The sequence below is a fragment of the Hirundo rustica genome, chromosome 7 (assembly GCF_015227805.2).
Source record: "Hirundo rustica isolate bHirRus1 chromosome 7, bHirRus1.pri.v3, whole genome shotgun sequence".
In the NCBI taxonomy this organism is placed as follows: domain Eukaryota; kingdom Metazoa; phylum Chordata; class Aves; order Passeriformes; family Hirundinidae; genus Hirundo; species Hirundo rustica.
In genome coordinates this window covers 10473785-10493858 of record NC_053456.1, presented here as the reverse complement: position 1 = coordinate 10493858, position 20074 = coordinate 10473785, and the positions used below count along the sequence as shown (strand labels likewise).

Genomic DNA, 20074 nt, shown 5'->3' with positions numbered 1-20074 from the left:
GTCCCATGTCACAACCACCAGCAGATCCAGTGGGAAGAAGGAAAGAGTAATGTTGATTTGTTGATTCAAAGTTAGCATGCCCAGTTATCCAAGCCAAAAAAAAAAAAAAAAGTACTTTCTGATTTCACATTAAAGAGTAATCATTCAACTTTTTGTTGTGTGGTTTTTTTCCTTCGTCTTTTGCCTAATTATTTTACAGTTGTCAGAAATATCTGATTGATTTATTTATTTACCCTCTAAGTAATCCTGCAACACAGTGCCAAAGTGGAAAGCTCGCTGATTAATCATGGAGACAAAATGCTCACTAATTTGTCTGGTGTCATAGTCAGTTAGGCTGCAGGAAAAAAAGAAGAAAAATCAACTGAACATGAATAGCTACCAGCCAAGATATAAGCAGAGGGCAGCGAAGAGAAAACAGCCAGTACTTGCTTATTAGATAGATATCAAGGTCACATTTTCAAGTTTAGCCAGCTGGGAACTGGATGACAGACTGCAGTGGGACAGTCCCCTAAAATGGTCTGATTTTCACAACCAGCTGTGTAATCATCCATCCCACTGAATTCCTCCAACAACTAAACACAGATCTCATCCTCCTGCCTTTGAGATGCACAAGTATGAGGACACAGGCTGACCAGGGCAAGTTACTAGAGCACCTCAGCAAGCACATCCTCAAAAATTCCCCAGTATTTCAAGTGCAGGATAATATTTAACTGGCCATTTATATGGCTGAACACTTAATCCACACGGAGTTTGATTCTGCACTGCTTCTCTCCCTCAGCAAAATTTTTACATGGAAAGTTTCTAAAATAAAAGAGAAATAATTGATTTAGCTTTTTAACTTAAAATACCAAATTGTGCTTGAAATTCTGGAAATTATTCTTGCTGTAACTCAAATTAAATTGGTGTTTCAAAACTAAAGACCAAAAAAATACGTATTTCAGGTGAAGCAGAAGAGGAATAGACTTATTGCATTTTCTTTCCTGGATCTTCATTTAATGAGGTTAAATATTTAAGAGTGACTTGAACTTTAATTAGAGAGAATCAGCTTAAAATTAAATGTTGTAGGAACCTCTTTAAGTTAAGCAAATTAAATGATTCACTTCAAACACTCCCATTTCATACTAAAGATTCTTCAAGCAGACTTGCCAAAAATGGAATTGTTATGGAGAAAGGCTTGTGGGATTACATTAGGAAAAAAAAAATCCTTAAATACAGATTCTTAAAAACTGGTCATTTATTACAAGTTATCTTTCTTATTTGCACTGGAAGACTTTGACAGAATATAGAGCAAAAATACCTCTCGGATCTGGCAGTGACCGGAGATTTTCCTCCCTCTCCACTAAAGCATCCATGTTCCAGTCACTCACCGGGAAACCTTTTAGGCGGAGGAGGTGATCACACGCTCAGAGTCACGCTGCCCCCCTGCTCTGGACTGGGAGGGAAATCTCCCCCTGGGTTTTGGTTAATGTGCTTTCACCTCCTCCAGTCTCGTGGGCACGCTCGCTTCATTGAAAAATCTGCACTTAAGATTATTTCCTTCCCCTTGCACAAGGCTTGAGCACTAATGACATATTGGTCTTTTTTTTTTTTTTTTTATTTCTTCTCCACAGCTGGCAAAGAGTTCAGTATCTTCAGGAGTCAGATGTTTCACTCCAGTTAAAGCCCTTGGCTCAGAGTAAGGCTGCTCCCATCAGTTGGTCTGTGTTATACACAGGATGAACACACAAGCAACCCTGCAGGAACAGGGTCTACATGCAGTTTTCTTCATTCCTACCCATAATCTCTAGCCAAACCTCCAAACTCAAGCAGGAAGGAGAAATACAAGGGGCTAAAGGCACTGTCCAGCACCACTCATGTCATCTGTCTGTGTCCCACTGTTGGACAACTGGGCTGGAGCTGGGCTCAGCTTGTTTGGGTGGTGTTGCACAGAGATATGTCAAAACTGGCATTTCTGCACAAACATATACAGAAATCTGAATCCCCAAGGGAAAGAAAAAAAGGCTGACAAAAATGAGGTGCCTGTCATTTAGGAGAAGGGCTGTAAAGGGACAGGAAGCAAAACAATCAGTTCCTGGAGTTAAGAATATAAATCCCCTCTTGACCGCTTATGGATTCATACCCAGCAGGCTGAAACAATGCCAGTGGTTTTCTAGGGTGCTATGAAGAAAAGGCTGGGAATTGTCAGCAGGGATGGAAATGGCAAAAGTGATGATGGCTCTAAGAATCGGACAGATAGGAGTTCACAGGAGTTCAAGAATAGCTCCATAATCATGATGACAGAGTAGCCCTTGTTCAGGCCAGAATTCCTTTCCTCTAGAAGGGACCATAAGGCCCGAGATAGTCTTATCACTGTGCAGTACTAATGGACTGCTGCACATAGAACCTCATGCAAATTTTAATCAGTCTCATTTTAAATATCCCTGATACTGGTGTTTTTCTCATTCCCCCAGGAAGTTGTATTACTCTGCCATCGGGTTGCAAAAGTAAAGGTAATAGCATTTAATAATTGCTCTGAGGCTATGACAGTCCTCTCTTTGACTTCAGGAATATTAGCTCAAACTCAGCTGAACCAACTCCCTTAAAGGCTCTGCTCTTTTGTCTTTTCCACAGGAGATTATTAAAAAAAACCCCTTTTTTTTTTTTTATGGCAGGTCAGGTGACTCAGAATCTACACTGACATCCTCAGTGGGAGTAGATACACAGGAGGAAGAAAGAGGGAATGTTATATTGCTGCATCTGTCCCTATGGCCCCTAAGGCTTACTACTTTATGGGGGATATTTAATGAATACCTATTGTGCTCAAAGCTCATATGACTGCCATCTCTCTGCTTGACTTCTAAATTAACTAAGCCCTTCTCTTTGAAGATTAAAACTGATTCCTTAAATAGAATGATAAAGTGTTTGTCAAAGACATGACAAACTCACTGCTATACCGTAACACTTCAAGTCAAGAACGATTAGAAATAATAATTCTAACTTCAAGAACATTGGCTGCAATTATTAACATATCGTAAGTATGCAAAGTGGAATAGATTTTACATGCTTTTAACTTTTCATTTAACTCCAAAAATAAGACAGCAGAGGGGCTGATGAGCTTCATGACCTTCTTAATGGCAATGTGTGTGGGAAGCATGAATTCCACCCTTAAAAACTTGGTTCTCAACTCCAGCAAAGATATTAAGAGCAAAAATGACAAAGGAACAAATTTTTCTTGCCCTGTTTTCATCCCCAGAATAGTCAAAATAGAACTTGCATGATGTTAAAGCAGAGATTGAAGTAACTTTGGACTTAGGGTCAAAGTGAGCTTTTTAAGAGTTAAGGCTGACTTGCAGAGGTGCTTCCCAGAGACAGTGACCATGGAAAACAGAAAGGGAGAGTGACAGCTGAGAGTGGATGCTGTTAAAAACAAACCTGTTTTGGCTCTACCACAAAACTAATTATTCACATCTATTTTCAGCACTGTTGTACCTTCTGCTTTGTCCCTGTGGTCAAAATGACAAGGCTATGAAGACAGATGCTGTCAGGTGTTGAAGCAAAACTGAAGGACTTCAAAGTACTCAAGCCAAAAATAACACAATTTCTGTGTTATTTCTCTGTTTCCAGAGTCCAGAAAGAATAAAGCCTGATAGGAAGGATATTTAACAAGCATCTAAGTGCAGAACAACAGACTGGCAGAAAACCAGTTTATGAAACAGATTAAATGATGAGTGTGTCTGCTATAACTGGAACACAGACTAATGAGGTCTGAAAAGGAGAGCTGAAGTGCTCCTTTTCTGCAGCCCACCCCACTTGATAAATAGCCTTTCATTCCATGATACTGGGCACAGATGGTGAAACCCTCTGCTTTCTTCAACTCAAAATGATTCTGCAGATAGTCCTCAGCTGGCAGACCAGACCTGGCCAATGCCATGAATTTATCTGGGCCATGAGATTTAAGTCTATAGATCATAAGAGGTTATTTTGGTTGAAATAGGCTTTCTCCACCTTACTTTTAATTAACTTCTATCTCTGAACTCACACCTCAGAAAAGTGCAGGTTGCTCACACTTTCCAGTTTTCTATGAACTCTGAATCCAAATTTCTCCCGTCTAAAGGTCACATTTTCAAGTGAAATGATTTCTGGTTCTGTGCCTCATTTGTGAACAGTTTTTAGAACTTACAAAGCAGACATAAAAATAAGCAGTCCCAGAAATGCTCTGAATCAGTTCCTGGCTCCATAATCTCTGCCCTTCCATGTCTACACTCCAAATGATCATCAACACAACAAACCTCTCCAGAAACTACTGTCAGCCTTCTAATCAGATGCAGACAAGCTGGATCCAAGCCTAACCAGCCATAATTGAAATTGCCCACTGGTGCTGGCCAGAGCTGCTCACCCTCTCTGAAACCCAGACCCAAACTTGCTGACCTGCAGCCTTTTGACATTAAGGCTTACTGTCTGCTTGAGGAAAACTTTGGAAATCATTCTGGTAAGTGCCACAAATCCACCTGTGCAATGCTTCCATGAACATCGGAGGAAATGTTTCTGCGAATAAAAGGGAATTGTATCTTTATTTCTGCAGGGTAAATTTAGTCCCACTCAAAACCAGTCTGACACATTTTAGTACTGTCTCAATCCAAATGACCTTTCCCACGTGAGTAAAATTCATTCTAGAAAAGGGTATTAAATGGTGGAAAAATTATCAGTGCAAGGCTTCCAAGCAAATATCAAACTCTCTCTAGTTTTCTCAATAGCAGCTGCAGATCTGCTGTTGCATCGATTAATTCTTTAAAAGAGGGATTCTTATCCTTCTTTTAAAGAAGTAATCAAGAATGATCGCAAGTCCTGATCAACTAGAATAAAAGTTAGGCTAGCAGATGAGGATACAAGACAGTGTAAAGCCTCTGACAATTTGAGCAATGTACATTGTACTTCTACTCGTTTATATGAGATCTCATGGATCATGTGAATCAGGCAAACTCTTTTTCCAGGTGCAATTCCAAAGCAATTACACAGCACAACTGCTGGATGGGATTTCTCCCCTTGCTGTTCGAGAGCTATCAAAACCCAACTGGCTCTATAAAACCTAGACTAGATTAACAATTTCCTCCCAGATCTATAGCACTACGTGCAGATTACAGCAGAAAGGATTTTGAGAGTTTCTCCCTGCTTGATTACGAGTTAGATTACTCCAATAGCAGTGAAGAAACAGTGGGTCTAATTATTCTCCACTGGGGGCCCCTGTCCAGCTTTGCTGATGTCAGTGTTGCAATTACCAGATTTAGCAGATGATTGCTGGAAAAGAGGATAATGATGACCTCAGTTAAATCAAAGTTTTTGAAGGAGGGTGAACCCTCGGTGCCTAATGCATGGACTCAAATCCAATTCTGTTTCACAGGGCTGGCTGAGGAAAACTTGTTCTATGGAGCTTTTATTTTCGATTTTAATTGTTTCTGTTATTTAAGGGGTAGAATTGGCACAGAACCAGCTATGGCATCTGTTCCTCTGAGGGACCTGTTACCCAAGTTTGATTTCTAAGTAACAAGATCTATTGTCAGGGCAACTTGGAGACATAAAGAGAGGAAATGAGCTGTATTTACAATGTAAAGTGCAAAGAATTGTTTGATTTAGGACAGGGGGAACGGGACAAAGAATTATTTTTTCGTTGAATGACCCTGCTTGTAGATGAGTGTTGTTTCATTAGAAAACAAACACCAAGCAATCAAGTATCACCTAAAAAGATGTGCAGAGCTCTGAGTAGCACCACAAGGAATCAGACAGCACCTACCTGAAAGAGACTGTTCCTTATCATGCCAGCCATATCCAAGATCCATTTTTATAACCTCGTCTCACATCTTTCACATCTGCATGCAGTAATATTTCCTACACAAATATAATCTCTATTTGATTTTATGTCAGTTTTTTACTTTGTAACTAACATCAATTTCATACACGATTTCACTGCAAATTAAATGGTTCATTAGCTGTACTCAGACTCCTGACAGAAGTATGGTCAGACTGAAACCAGCATTGCAATCTTCAGGGCTTCCTCTTCCTGTTTGTAAACTTCCTAATGTTAAACTTTTCCAGCAGCTGGAAAATGAAAGGAAATCTCTGAGGCATCTACCTGGCACTCAGTAATCCACTGTGCTCCTATCTGATTGTAACAGCTCAGAGGTGCCTGCTTCTGAAACAAACCTTCCCCAAAGCATGTGCCAGGGGAACAAGCTAAGCTCTCATGCCAGCCAGGGTAAAACAAGCATGATGGCTGCATGGCAGCCTTAAGATCCAACAGCAGGGCTTCCCACAGCTGATTAGAACTCACGACACAATTAACGCCTTTTGAATTATTTTTTTTTTTGTAAGCCAGACAGCATCAGGCTGTGGCAAGTCTGGTTCTAAGACCTGAAAACAGTCCAACATATTCTGGGCAGCAGCGCTGATGTCAGAATGCCACCATGGTCCTGTTGTACAGGGGACTGAAGGGGCATTTTGTGACCTAATGTCTAACATGGAAAGTTGAGCATGCCACTTCCCTGGAATTGTTTAAGGCCAGGCTGGATGGAGGTCTGAGAAAGCTGTCTAGGGAAAGGTGTCCCTGTCTACAACAGGGGGGCTGGAATGGGATGATTTTTAATGTCCCTTTCAATCCAGACCCATTCTATGATTCCCTGACCAATAAAACCTCAGGATGAGTGCGGGGTTCAGCGGGGGTGCTCCCTCTTACCAATGAAATGCCAAGAGCTCCGTGGGATCACGAACAACCACTGGGCTGGAAAACACAGACACGGACTAGGGAACAAACTTGGTGAGGGAATCAGAGCTGTGCAGAGTGCTGGTAATAGTCTTCAACCACAGAGAAGATAATTGTAAATGAGAGAAAAACTGTCTTCTATCCACCTTGAATAGCTCATGCAGCACCATGGTGTCAAACTGAAGTGAGGACGTGTGAAGTAAAACATCAAGGAAAATCATAAAACTGTTAAGGAATGCCCAGCAAGGAATCCATGGGATTTCCATCCTTTAAGGTCTTTAAACAAGGGCTAGACAAAAGCCCTGAATAAAATAAAATTTGTTCAGGAAAATCAGGGATTTCACAAGCTTCTTATACAGCCTGTTCCTTGCATTTGAGTTTTTTCTTAATTTAGACCTTCCTTTCAGCAAATTAGGATGATTATTTTTAAACCTGCCCTTTACAGTACTGGAGAATGATTTCTCATTATTTTTTGTCCTTATAAACATTCCTGTACTTGAGGACTTTTGTTTTTAATCAGTCTTCTCCCTTCTAGGTTAGAGCAAACACAGCATTTCAGAGCACACGCCATTTAAACTCTGCTAATTTGTAATTTTGTCCACTAGATTATCTGTAACTCATCCACAGTCTCCTAAATTATTGTAATCCCAAACTGGATGTGCTTTTCTGGATACAAACTTAATAATGTTGAGCAGAGTAAAAGATGCAAGAGAATAATTTGTCATCTAGAACAGCCCTGTAATTTTGGAAAGTATCAACATTTGCCTTTTTATTGCTGTTTACAACAAACCTCTTTCAGTTTACAGTCAACTACAATCCCCAAATTGGTTTTTCTTTAATAGCAATTTTGTTTTGCTGATGAAAACTGAGATATGAGTATTATTTCCAGAAGTCTAAAATTCATCAATATTTATAAAAGCCCTCTGAAATATATACTGGGAAAAGCAAAGTATTTCTCAGTGGTGTATAAATATTGTTATAGCTATAAATATACCTGTACTCTCAAATGCTTTCAAGTCCACTTACTTTTGACCCTTTTGCAATTACAAACTGGACAAGAGACACAAGGCTGGTGTATGGAGCCTTGGGGGAACGAGCAGCACCGAAGTCTCCTTTTCCAGAGACACCCTGCTCCTGGACCGATTGCTTTTGTTTAGGAAATGAGAAGACAAGCTGTAAAAAGCAATACAAATAGAAAGCAGCTCAGCTGTTCTGCCAGACTGTGGCTGTGTTCCTGCTCTGTGTACAGACACCAAGCTGATCCCGTGCAGGTTCCCCTGCCCGCCCCGGGGAGCCAGGCAGCCCTGGAGCTGCTCCATGCCCCAGGAGCAGGGCTCACGCAGAGGCTGCCAGCGCAGAGCAGGGCTCTTGGCCCTGCCAGGGCATTTGTACCTGACCTTTCTCTGCACACTCACCAGCCTGTTTGGGGCAGTGGCTCCAGCAGCTATTTGTACGTGACCTTCCTCTGCACACTCACCAGTCTGTTTGGGGCAGTGGCTCCAGCAGATATTTGTACCTGACCTTCCTCTGCACACTCACCAGCCTGTTTGGGGCAGTGGCTCCAGCAGCTATATGTACCTGACCTTCCTCTGCTCATTCACCAGCCTGTTTGGGACAATGGCTCCAGCAGCTATTTGTACCTGACCTTCCTCTGCACACTCACCAGCCTGTTTGGGGCAGTGGCTCCAGCAGCTATTTGTACCTGACCTTCCTCTGCTCATTCACCAGCCTGTTTGGGGCAGTGGCTCCAGCAGCTATTTGTACCTGACCTTCCCCTGCTCATTCTCCAGCCTGTTTGGGGCAGTGGCTCCAGCAGCTATTTGTACCTGACCTTCCCCTGCTCATTCTCCAGCCTGTTTGGGGCAGTGGCTCCAGCAGCTAACGGAGGTCAGGATCAGCAGCGTGCAACATTGATGTCTCTGGGCTGCTGGAGGCAGCAGGGCAAGAAAAGCCACTACTAAGCAATGGAAAGGGAAAAAGAAGGATTTGTGACGGTTTGGAGAGAAGAGCAGTGCACAAGGAAAGCACAGGGGCTGTTGGGCTGGATGAGATGAGCTGACAATTGCAACCCCATCTGACTCAGGTGCCAGTTAGCCAGGGTAGGAGCAGGAAAGTGACTCCTGTTTTCCAGGACATTTTAGATTACCACCACATGGCCACGTGTAGGACAATTTATCTTATTCATATGTGCAAGTGTCTGAAAAAACTCCTGTGTGCACAAGGGAAAAACTTTAACTAGAAACATCGTGGAAAATCTGCTGGACTTGGTGCAGGTTAAGGTCCAAGCCACAACGTGGAGAGAAGCAGGGACCAAGGCCTCCCCACGCCACTGTCCACAGTGCCATCCCACACAAACCCCACCAGCTGCACTGGTGGTGTGCCCAGACAGGGCAGCACACTGAAATGCTGTGACAAACGAGGAGGAGGAGGAGAAAAAAAGGCATATAGGGCTACATTTGATGCCAATCCATCTCTTCTCAGACTACTGCTAATATATCCTAAGAATAGAGACAGCTACCAGAGCCAGCATTCATTGGAAAGAAAAATGGCCAAAATAATTCTGTTTTCTATTAAATATAACAGTGCCTTCCCAAAAATGCAATTCAGGGAACTTTAACATTCTCTTTCAGGGAATTGTAAGTAGAGCCACAAAAAAACTGTGTCTCTTTTTTTTTTTTTTTTTTCCCCCTGAAAATATGGTTGTCTTTAAAATGCAAAATGTTTTACATTTGTGACAAAACCCAGTGCCCTTCATAACCATCTGTATTATTTCCTACACACACATGTATTCATATCTACACAATAGTATAATGGAACTGCACATCACTGCAGTATTACCTGGCTCCTGCCTGAGGAGCATCTCACAATTACCCTCACACCCTGTTCTGAAATTACAGAGCTAAGGAGCTCCAGGTTTTGAAGAGAAAGGCAACGTTGCACTGCCTGCCTTTGGCACAATGCTTCGACTAATCCAACCTTACATGTTCACAGCCTCCAAGAAGAAAGACTACATAAAACAACATGCAAAAGGCCTGGGGAAAGGTGGGTGATGTGGAACAAAGGGCACATCTTCAGGAGGTTTGAGCGTTGGTGCTGCTCACCAAGATCAATGACATGTCATCCCAGAGGAGCACCAATAAAAGCCTCTGTAGCTCTGCTCCCCTTCTGTCTCTCTGTATTTTGTGTTTCTAAGCAGGCCGTTTGCAGCCAGCATGCACTCTGCGTGCATTAAGCACACACAGCACACATGTAACACAGTCTTAGGGATTACAAAGTACTGTGCAAAGCTGGGTAGTATGAAGAAATGCATATTTAAATTAGAAGTTAACACAAAGAGAGTAGAAACAGGAGATAGAGAGGTTGGTCCTGTGTTCTAATCACTAAAATGTGCATCTAGCACATATTAAAATGGGGAGGCCATGGGAAGCATGGTTGCGTTTTCACTAATGCATCTCAAACATAACAGATCTGTAAATCTGTAAATAACAGATTAAAAAAAAAAAAAACAGTCCATAAAAACAACAAAAAGTCTAGCTGAAAATAATACATCTGAATCAGGTTTCACTTGGTTTCCAAGAAACAGCCTGATGCATGCAACATCAGCTTCTCAAAAGAGAGCTTAATACAAGAAGCAGATTGAGTAGAAGAGACTTTCTGAGCTGCTGAATTTTCAAGAAGGTAAATAGCATTACCGGGAGAGGCTCAAGATAGGGAAAAACAGATAAGTCTTTCCTCCTACAAGTGAGGGGCAGTAAAGTTTTTAGGACTCAGCTTGGTATTCCAATAAATAATTATGTTTTTCCAACTGAACAACCAGCTAGACATGGCAAACTGTAATTAACACCAAGAAGCATAATACCGTTTGGCATGCATACACCTTGTTTCTGAACAGGAGGCTTCAAGAACCCCTTAAAAGCTATTCAAAGAAACTTATAATTATAATTATGTGCTAGTGTGATTAGTCTCTTCTAATAATGTCATGCCTATTGAGCACACCCTATTGAAAAGCCCACATAAAAACTGCACAGTTCCACTGATCTGTATGTTCATGCCAGGAGCCCTCATTTGGAGATCTGAGAAATGGAAGAAACATTACTATTACTATGGAGACGAAGAAATTTGGTTTAGCACTGTAAAATAATATTAGGATTGAGTAATATTAACACCAACTATTAATAAATGTGCCAGCATTTCTCTTTAAAAGATAACCATATGTAGTTTCTTATAGCTATACTTAAATTTTTAAACCATGGGATTGAATTTCATGTTCATAAATTTTTTTAAATACTTTAAGACTTTGGTGAACTGGAGCAGAACTTTGACTATAGACAACAAAGTGAGTAATAAATAGACACTTTTGACTGTGCATGAAGGGTCAAAACAGCATAAATAAGGTTATAGAACAATCTGATTATGCATGCAATCATAGAGGTGCTAAATATTTATATTATTATTAAAAATAACCACTATGATAAAAACTATCTTCTTAATCTCTATTGCAGAAAACAAAGATATCATCTACACCTTTATGTAAAATGAGCCATAAAAGCCCTCTCGGTGCAATTGAATTGGTAATTAGCTTTTGTTCATTTTAATTTAGAAAGACTGTGAAAGGTACAAGAAAGGAAGGAAGACGCCTGCTACCTTAGGCCAATTAATCCATGTACTTGAGAATGTATTCTCCAGGATTAAACATGGCAGTGACATCCCTGGGGCCCCACGAGCACACAGCTTAGAGAGGAGAACAGCACCTGGCTGTGACTATGCAAGGCAGAAACCTCTGCAGGTACTGAGCTAATAAAAACACGTGTCAGATGCCTCTGGAATGCTTGGGTTACGGAGCAGTTTTTGCAGATAATCACATCTTCTCACACAGCCTGGGTGAGTGTTCAGAATGTGGGACAAGTCAGACAAAGGAGCCTTCTTTGTGCCATTCAGCCTCCCTTCCCCTCTCAAACAACCCTGTGCCTTATCTCACAATCGCTCACCTCCAGATGTACTGATTCTTGTTATTTCTGGAGTCAAAGTAGAATTTTCCACCCCTGTTTGGAAAACGCCCTCGGGGCTGTAAAAACCTTCAGACAAAGCAGGAGGGATCTATAACGCCATATGAAGAAGAAAATAAATTCATGCCCATAAAGCAAGGCCTTACCATTCTCTTCATCTCCTTGGAGACCTGGTGACCGCCGAGGTGGTTATAAAAGGGCCGGTCAACACCCCAGTGTGGCGGGTTATGGCTGATGGAATTGGCGCGCTGGCGGTTCATCTTGGCTATCGTGGCTTTCTCGTCTTTCTGGAGGACAAACCAGAGAGAAATGCAGAATTAGTTTTCAAACATTTATACGGCAGTCATTCTCCAAGCACCTCTCACTTCTGGTCTCTCACTCCAAAAGCTGGCTTTGCACCTCGAACTCTATGAAGCAGACGCTGATCAGAAGCAGTTCCAATCCACCATCTCTTTCTCTTATTTTTAGAACACTTAAAGTGGTGGCCAGCATTTTATTCCTTTTACTTGTTCTGAACACCACCATAACCTGTGTAAACGTGGGGAGCATTCCAAAAGGGAGACATCTATTTTCTTCATTAGCAAATTGAATCAAAATGAATAATTTCAGATAGAAAATTGCAGCTCCAAGCTGAGTTACTACGAAGAGGGTCCTCAAAAAGCAAAAGAACAGCTACATCTAGAAGAGAAATGACACACAGAATGATCTGGTTGAAGAACAGGAGCCTTGAAGCTCCTTGAAGCTATGGGAATATAGGACACCTTTCTCCATAGGTGCAAGCAAATAATTTTCCACACTTGCAAGAGGATATTCCCAGACATGCTAAGGAAAACATGTAAATCTTGCAAACAACTGTGTACATGTTAAGGGTAATGCAATTGAAGAGTGTGACAAAATGGTCTTCCTCACTCTAATGCTAGCTCCCAATTTGACACTGACACTAAATTCTCCTGAAGTTTGGACAAAGACTTTGATTTTGTTATCAAGGCTTTGGCTCTTGGCCGCAATGGGAGGTTAGCACAGGATCTGTCAGGCAGGTTTCATTCCAGCTCAGCGCCAGTTTCAAGAGCACAGAAGTGCAACAGTAACTAGGCTCAACAACAGGCAGATGAGTTCCTTATTTTGAATATAATCCTTAGCCAAAAAGACAGGCAGGTTTCCACATGGAAAGTGTTCTGTGGACAGAAGTCCCTCTAGCAAGGGCTGCACTGCAGACTGGCTCAGGGAGGACTGTGTGATTTCCCTGTACTGACTCTGAAGGCAGAGGGGTGGTGATTATTATATCTTTGCTTGAAACAGACAAACTCTGGAGAGCTTGAAAATTTGGAAGGTAGAGATTGTTGTTTATTACTTGAGAGATTAAACTTTTTCAAGAGAATTGCCGCTTCAATGACATTAGAGAGGAAAACAGACTTAATAGTTAATTTTGGATTTCCAGACAACTGAGTTATTTAAAAAGAAAGCCTTCGTTGCTTTCAAGTCTAGAATTTCGGTTCAAGTGTTATTTGACAATACAAGTAGGTCCACTGTTTTTCTTGCCTGGAGTCTGCATTCCATACCTATTTATTTTGATTCCCCACTATTCCGTGTAACTTGTACCTCTCGGGAGTTTGCAAAATACCTGGTGTTATCTCCATGGTAACCGCAGAGTTAAATGTCAAGTGCTATGCTGCCTTAAATTAGGGTTTTTAAAAAGAAATTTAAAAAGGCTTGCTGAAATTCAGTGCTGAAGAAAGCTGCTTGATTGACAAGCAGGAGAAATCATCTCCTTGCAAGGAAGAGACAACTACACTGACAACATTTCCCTCGAGACCACAGCTCACCACGCAGGCACCAAACACTGCTGAGCACGTGGGGCTGGGGACATGGGGCCACCTGTGACAGTGAGCAGCAGTGGTCCCGCAGCTCCAGGGTGCCAGCAAAGACCTTCACCCAGCCAGGATGATGAGTGTAGGCTCATGAGGAAACCCAGTGGGAGCAGAGCTAAGGGAGCAGTCAGCTCCTCGGGATGACCATCGAGGGAACCACAGCTGCTCCCACAGGGATGTGCCCAGGACAGCCAGGGCATCCCACATCACCTCTTCCCCACACTGAACCCACCACTGGTCCATCTGCAATGGCTGAAAACTCCAGCACTTGGCACCAGCTGAGCTTCACATGAGCAACCATGACAGAGCCACTGGATAACCCTCCAGGAGAGACATCTTTTAGATGTTTCTAAAAATACATTAATGTGATGAAATCACGATATTCAGATTTGAGGTTTTGTTTTTTAGGACTCGCTGCTCTTTATACACTTAGCCATCATTTGTAGTACTTTCTTGTGGCTTTTTTCAGTTACACAATCTTTTTCATAGTTATACTTCTTTCTTTTATGATGTGATGCCAGAAAACTGGTAGGAAATACAGTTTCATTATCACCAAGCAAACAGATATTGTTTTTCAATAACAGAAGTGACACTGTCAATCCATTTTAATTCCAGCTAAGGGGAGGGTTTTCCACCAAATGGAACAGAAAACCCCAGATGTTGGAACTAGTCTGGGGACCCATAAAAGCAAAGCTATTCGGTTGCTTTACAAATGCCTTTACATCAACAGATGATAAAAGTGATATACAGCAGGTTTTCTCCCCAGGGGTTAGTAAATTTGGTTAGAATTTGAGAAAAGCTTTAATGCCAAAGTCCATAAAGACACAGTACCCCTCTCAGACCATGAGTGATCCTGGTACCTGCTGCAAGTGCTAGTGAGTCTGAAGCATTGCTTGATGAATTTGAAGGGAATAAAAAGCCTCATACGTATTTTTTGACACATCTGGATTGAGGTAAGGACAGGACAAATGGGTAAACATGTAATTCGGAGATTGTTTCTAACCATGAGGTCAGGCACCATAAATTTTCCATGGCTTCATGAGCTCTGACAGTATTTCCCCCCCACCTCTTGTAGGAAGTTTCCACTGAATTGTGGATTATGTTTCTGCAATATTTCCAATCAGATTAAAACACATATGTACAAGCACAGTGCACTTTTGCTTTTCCACATTACATAATGTGTTACTATGTCATCTTGAACAATAGGACTTTGCTGTTAACATCAACACTTATTTAAAAAAAAAAAAAACCCTGTTGTTTTAAAAACTTGAGATAATTTATTTTCTGCAAAATCACTTGTTCAGTGGGTGATGAAAATAACAAACTCTAAAAATGAAGTATTAGATGGGTCACAGCTCCTCTGTGGAAATTTATGAGGATGCCTCCTCTGTTTCTTCCTGGCTAAGTGACAGCATAAGGACAACTTGCACACAAGGCTGCCTAAGGCATAACAAGACTGGAAAAGAAGAATAAAAAAGAGAAGTGGTGATAACTTTCAGTCCTACTCATTACAGGTAATACCAAGAAGAGAAGAAGGTGCAAAAGTTTCTGACAGCAATGAGTTTTTCAGATTTTAGGTGGCTAAACTCCAGAAAGCTGTTGTGGGAACTTTTCAAATCTGGACTCAAAAAGAGACTGTAAATCTGATTCCCAGGGGCTTTATCGTGTTCCCACCACCAGTTCCCACACACTGAGCTACAGTATTGCTACAGCAAAACTGCAGAAAGAGCTGAGGCTTTCTCGTACTTATCAATTGAATCAATTGCCTGCAACTTCTTTAGTGTGTGTGTGATAGGATTTTCCAACATATTGATCACTATTAGTGCAACAGTGAAATCCGATCATGGATCAGCCATATCAGATTTAGCTACATAATATTCTTTAAATTTTCTTCAAGTCCTCCTGACATGTGTATGATATTTCTGGTAGTGTTACATGCTCCAAACCACTGCCTTCATAAATCTACATGAGTGGAACCCTGCTGAGTTCTGATTAAATGTGTTAAACTGAGGAATCATCACATCAGATGGATTGTGTTTTAGGAGAGTCACATGCTCAACATTTAAAGGACCATTTTGTTTCTTCAGCTGGACGGAATTCCAGGGCGCTATTTAGAAAAGAATGAGAATTGTTTTTCTAGGAGTTACAGCCAAACTTTTGTTGAGCTGTTTTAAGGCCACCATCAACAATCCTTCTGAAACTGGTGCGTACCTGCTATTGTTAAAAGAAACAACCAAGTGTAATCAATTGAAAGACATTAGAAAAAATAAACATTTTTTTCCCTTTGCAGACTTTGTGCGCTCAGCACAACACGTTTGGTCAGCAGTATTGCTCATCTGTTTGCAGGCACATTTTGTTTCTACTCGCGTTCAAAGCAAAGCATTCCCCTTGATTGCTGACAACGTTGAGGATGATAAAACCAGCTGTAAAACTATGTGCTGTTAAAATCTTATTCACCTTAAGGTCTGTTTCCAACTCCTCCAAACACACACTTTTCCACCCTCCTCAGAGTAAAGCTTTGAAGTGCTGGGAAGAGTAGCTGTGCTGGTTCTGCAAATTAGTGCAGCATCTGATCTCAGAGAAGAGCAGAAAGCGATCAACAAACGACATGCTCCTGTACAAACATCAGAAACTTGGGCAGCACAGGAACTGGGAATAATTAAATGGAGTACTGTAAGAATACCAGGGAGGTGATAGATAGCAATAATGACTGGGACAAATGTTCTGAATAATATTCAGAAGGGCTGATATGAAAGTTGTGAAGGTGGAGGGCCAGAGTTATGCGATACGAACGCTACAGTCTGCAGGGTAAGCTAAGAAAGCCCTGTGTAACATGGATAAAACAAAACCACTCTGTAAAAGGGTAAAGACATTCTGCAGGCCATTGCAATGCCTAGGGGTTGAGTTTGGGAATCACTAAAATGTGGGCAACAGTTTTAGTAATTCTAGCTGATAAACTGCTGTTTATCTGGAAATACCCACTTTCAGGTAAAGAATGCCAGTAAGAAAGAAAGGCAAAGACCTCCTTGGAGAATTCCTGTTTTTCTAACATGCTAATGTATTAAGTCTAGGGGTTAGGTTTGGGAATCACTAAAATGTGGGCAACAATTTTAGCAATTCTAGCTGATAAATTGCTGTTTATCTAGAAACACAGACTTTCAGGTAAAGAATGCCAGTTAGGAAGAAAGGCAAAACTCTCCTTGGAGAATTCCTGTTTTTCTTACATGCTAATGTATTAAGTCCATTAGAAACACATATCCAAATGACTGTGAAAATTAACTGGATAAGAACCGAAATCACCCTGTGTAAATCACCCTATAGCATGTGAGGATTACAGAAACATAAAAGTTCTTCATTACTGTAGAACTGAAGGAGCAGATTGGTTTTTTTCCAGGCAATCGCTACTGCCACAGTAGAGGCAAAAGGGCAGAAGGCTCATAAGCAGAGGGTTATGAGTGGAAAGTATTGAATCATAGAATCATTTAGGTTGCATTTAGGATCACTAAATACAACTGTAAACACAGCACTGCCAAGTCCCACTAAATCATGTCTGGAAGCAAAACTTAAAGTGTGATGTGCTGAAGTCAGAAAGACAACCTCCATTCCAGATCTGTGGAAAACCGCCAAATTCCTTTTCAGTTCTGCTAACAGATATTTTTAATATCTATTTAGTCAGTGATCATGACACAGAGCTGGTAGAGAAGCAAATGCTGGGTTTGGATTAACAGCCTTGAATTCAAGTTTTTCTAAAGAGAAAAAATTGCAGTAGCTCTCACCAGCTTTGTTTCTTCCATAGAGCATTTGACAGAGCGCCGTGCTGGAGAGTAAGGGCTAAGACAGGTGGGGAATGTGGAGCTGGGAAAACAGCTTGATTCTAGTGAAATGGCAAGAGACAGCGTTGAATAAGGAAGTTTTAGTCTGGATGAAGTTACTCAGTTACTGCTCTCAGGGCAGGTTTGGTTGAATTTTTTCATATCTCACCTGGCAGCAAGGGAGCAGTGACAGATTTGTCTAACGAGAGAAGCAGAGGTGTATTTGATAGGTATGAAGAAAAGGAGTATTAGCACCCAACATTTGAGGACTAGCACAGTAGAAATGGAACTTGAGATGTTCAAGTGTACAAAATGTGTGATCGTTCCCTTAGAGATCGCAGACAGAAGCTTCATTTCATTATCAGGGATCACATTAGTTCATCACAGAATAAATAGATGACACTGAGATAATCCAGCTTTGCAAGAGGTAAAGGTTTCCTTTGATGAGCAAGAAAATATGAGAGCTTGTGCTTGTCTCTTCTTTGTTGTGAGAAGATGTTAGAAGAGTCTGTCTCAGGAGAAAAAAGGAGAGGGAGAGAGGATACAACTGCTGACAGCAGACAACCAGAGCAACCAGGTTTTAGAGCAGCAGTGTTAGCACTAACGGGAGCAAACAAACCACAGAAAAAGATTCAACAGACCTTTATGGCAGAACCTGCTAATTTCATCTCTTTATATGCTTCACAGGCAAGTGCTCACCCATGAGGGCAGCAGAATCACAGGACAAGGCAAATAGGTAAAAGCAGATCTGGAGATAAAGATGGGGAGAAAAAACCCCAAAAGACTGGATTTTAAAACTTTGCATTTTGTTCTCTTCTAATAGAAAGCAGTTCTTCTGTGTATCAGACAAAAAACACGGACTACATTTTCAGGTCTAGCAATATTATTAAAGACTGAGGGAGCAGAATCTAGCTTTTTTCCTCCTAAAACTGCACTGATTATATTCCAGTTAATAGCATTTTTAAAAAGGAAAAAGAAAAAAAAAATATTTTCAAAGAAGAAGAAGTTATTTTCAGTTCCTGGAACAAAAATATTAGATAGATGTTCCTCCCACTTACTCTGTGCCCAAGAAGTGGCCTTAACACAATGAAAAAGTCAAACAAACAAAAAAGACAGAAAATTCAAAGTTGTGGCTCCCCATGGCAACAGTAAGCAGAAAGGGTATGGAAGACGTACCCTTATGTTTTATCTATTTATCATAACTCATGGTATTGTTGGGTTTTGATGGCTGATGGGACTGATGAACTAGATATTCAGATAATTCTGCTGTGTGAACTGAGGAACAGCTCAGGCAGTTACTTGGATCTGCTCTCCAGATAATGCTAATGCCAAGCCTTATGTGTGAGGACAGCAGGAACCCAGACACAACTCACAGGAACTCTTCACTAAGTTAGGTGAACATTTTATAGCCATTACTGGAACAGAATGAACTGAAAACCTGTCTAAATACATCACAAGAAGTCATTAAAATCAAACAGAAATGAAAGGAAAAAGTAAAGTACCAGAACTTTGCCTGCCATCAGGCAAAAAGTTCAAGACTGACTGAACTGACAATGGGCAAAAGCTTTTCTCACTCCTGAGCTTCAGGTTATGTGAAAATGAGTTTTTGAACAGGGAGAGAACTTTAAACACTGGAACAGGTTGTCAAGAGAAATAGTGGATGACCTATCCCTGGAAGTGTCCAAGGTCAGGCTGGATGGAGCTTTGAGCAACCTGGTCTAATGGAAGGTGTCCTTGCCCTGACAGGGGGGTTGGGACAAGATGGTCTTCAAGGTCCTTTCCAGTCCAAGGCTTCCTATGAGTCTATGAAACTATTCACAAAGAGAGAAAAAATAGCTGTGGGAGCACAGAACTTGCAGCAGAATGGGCAAACCAGAAACTCCTCAAACTCCAAATACCTAATACACATGACACTGGGTAGCTGCTCTTTTACGTTTCCGTTTAGCCCAGTAATTACCTAAGTCATGCAAATGTCCCAATTTTTAGCTACTGTGGGACACAGCACATTACAGCAGCATTACAGCAGTGCTCAGAGACTTCAGCTAAAGGCTGCAATGTAACAGAGCTGCAGTAAATACATACAAAGCAGGGAAAGGATGGCCCATTTTATTTTCCTATGGCAAATTAAGGCATAAAGATGCAAGTTCCTCAAAACCTCTGTCTGGAATGGAATCCACATCTCTTATGAGTCTCTGTCCAGTCTCCTACTCAAAACACATCCCGTGTTCAGAAATGAAGACAGGTGCCAAGCACTCTGAACTCACTGTTTCTGAGGGTTTTTTGTCTACACTTGCAAGCAGCAAAATCCTGATCTTATGCCTTCATCTTCCCTCCAGAGAAACTTTTGGTTCTCCACAAGAACACGCAGACAACCTGGTGACTGCATGATTTAAGAAGTCAGTATAGGCTCTCCACTCCAGGAGATGGGGTCTGGCCACAAGGGTATTTTGGCTTATATTCTTAAATCTACCCAGCAAAGAGGAAGTGATTTTTTAGATACCTAAAACATCAGCTGGCTCACTGACAGGCAGTGATGCTCAGGAACAAAAATCTTGCACTGCAAGTTCTAATCCTCTTTTGAAGATTGACAATTGTTAATGAGATGTATTTTATGAGCAGATAGAGACCAAAATATCAGCTTCTCTCTTTAGCAGA

General features: G+C 41.3%; 1 protein-coding gene across 1 annotated transcript in view; it reads right to left on the bottom strand.

The window, feature by feature from the left end:
* The window catches only part of ADCY5 (adenylate cyclase 5), a 204460-nt gene that overhangs the window by 32175 nt on the left and 152211 nt on the right, over positions 1–20074 (bottom strand). The window contains exon 8 of the mRNA XM_040068872.2: positions 11886–12026. Within this exon, the coding sequence (XP_039924806.1) occupies positions 11886–12026 (141 nt within the window). The remainder of the gene's footprint in view (positions 1–11885; positions 12027–20074) is intronic.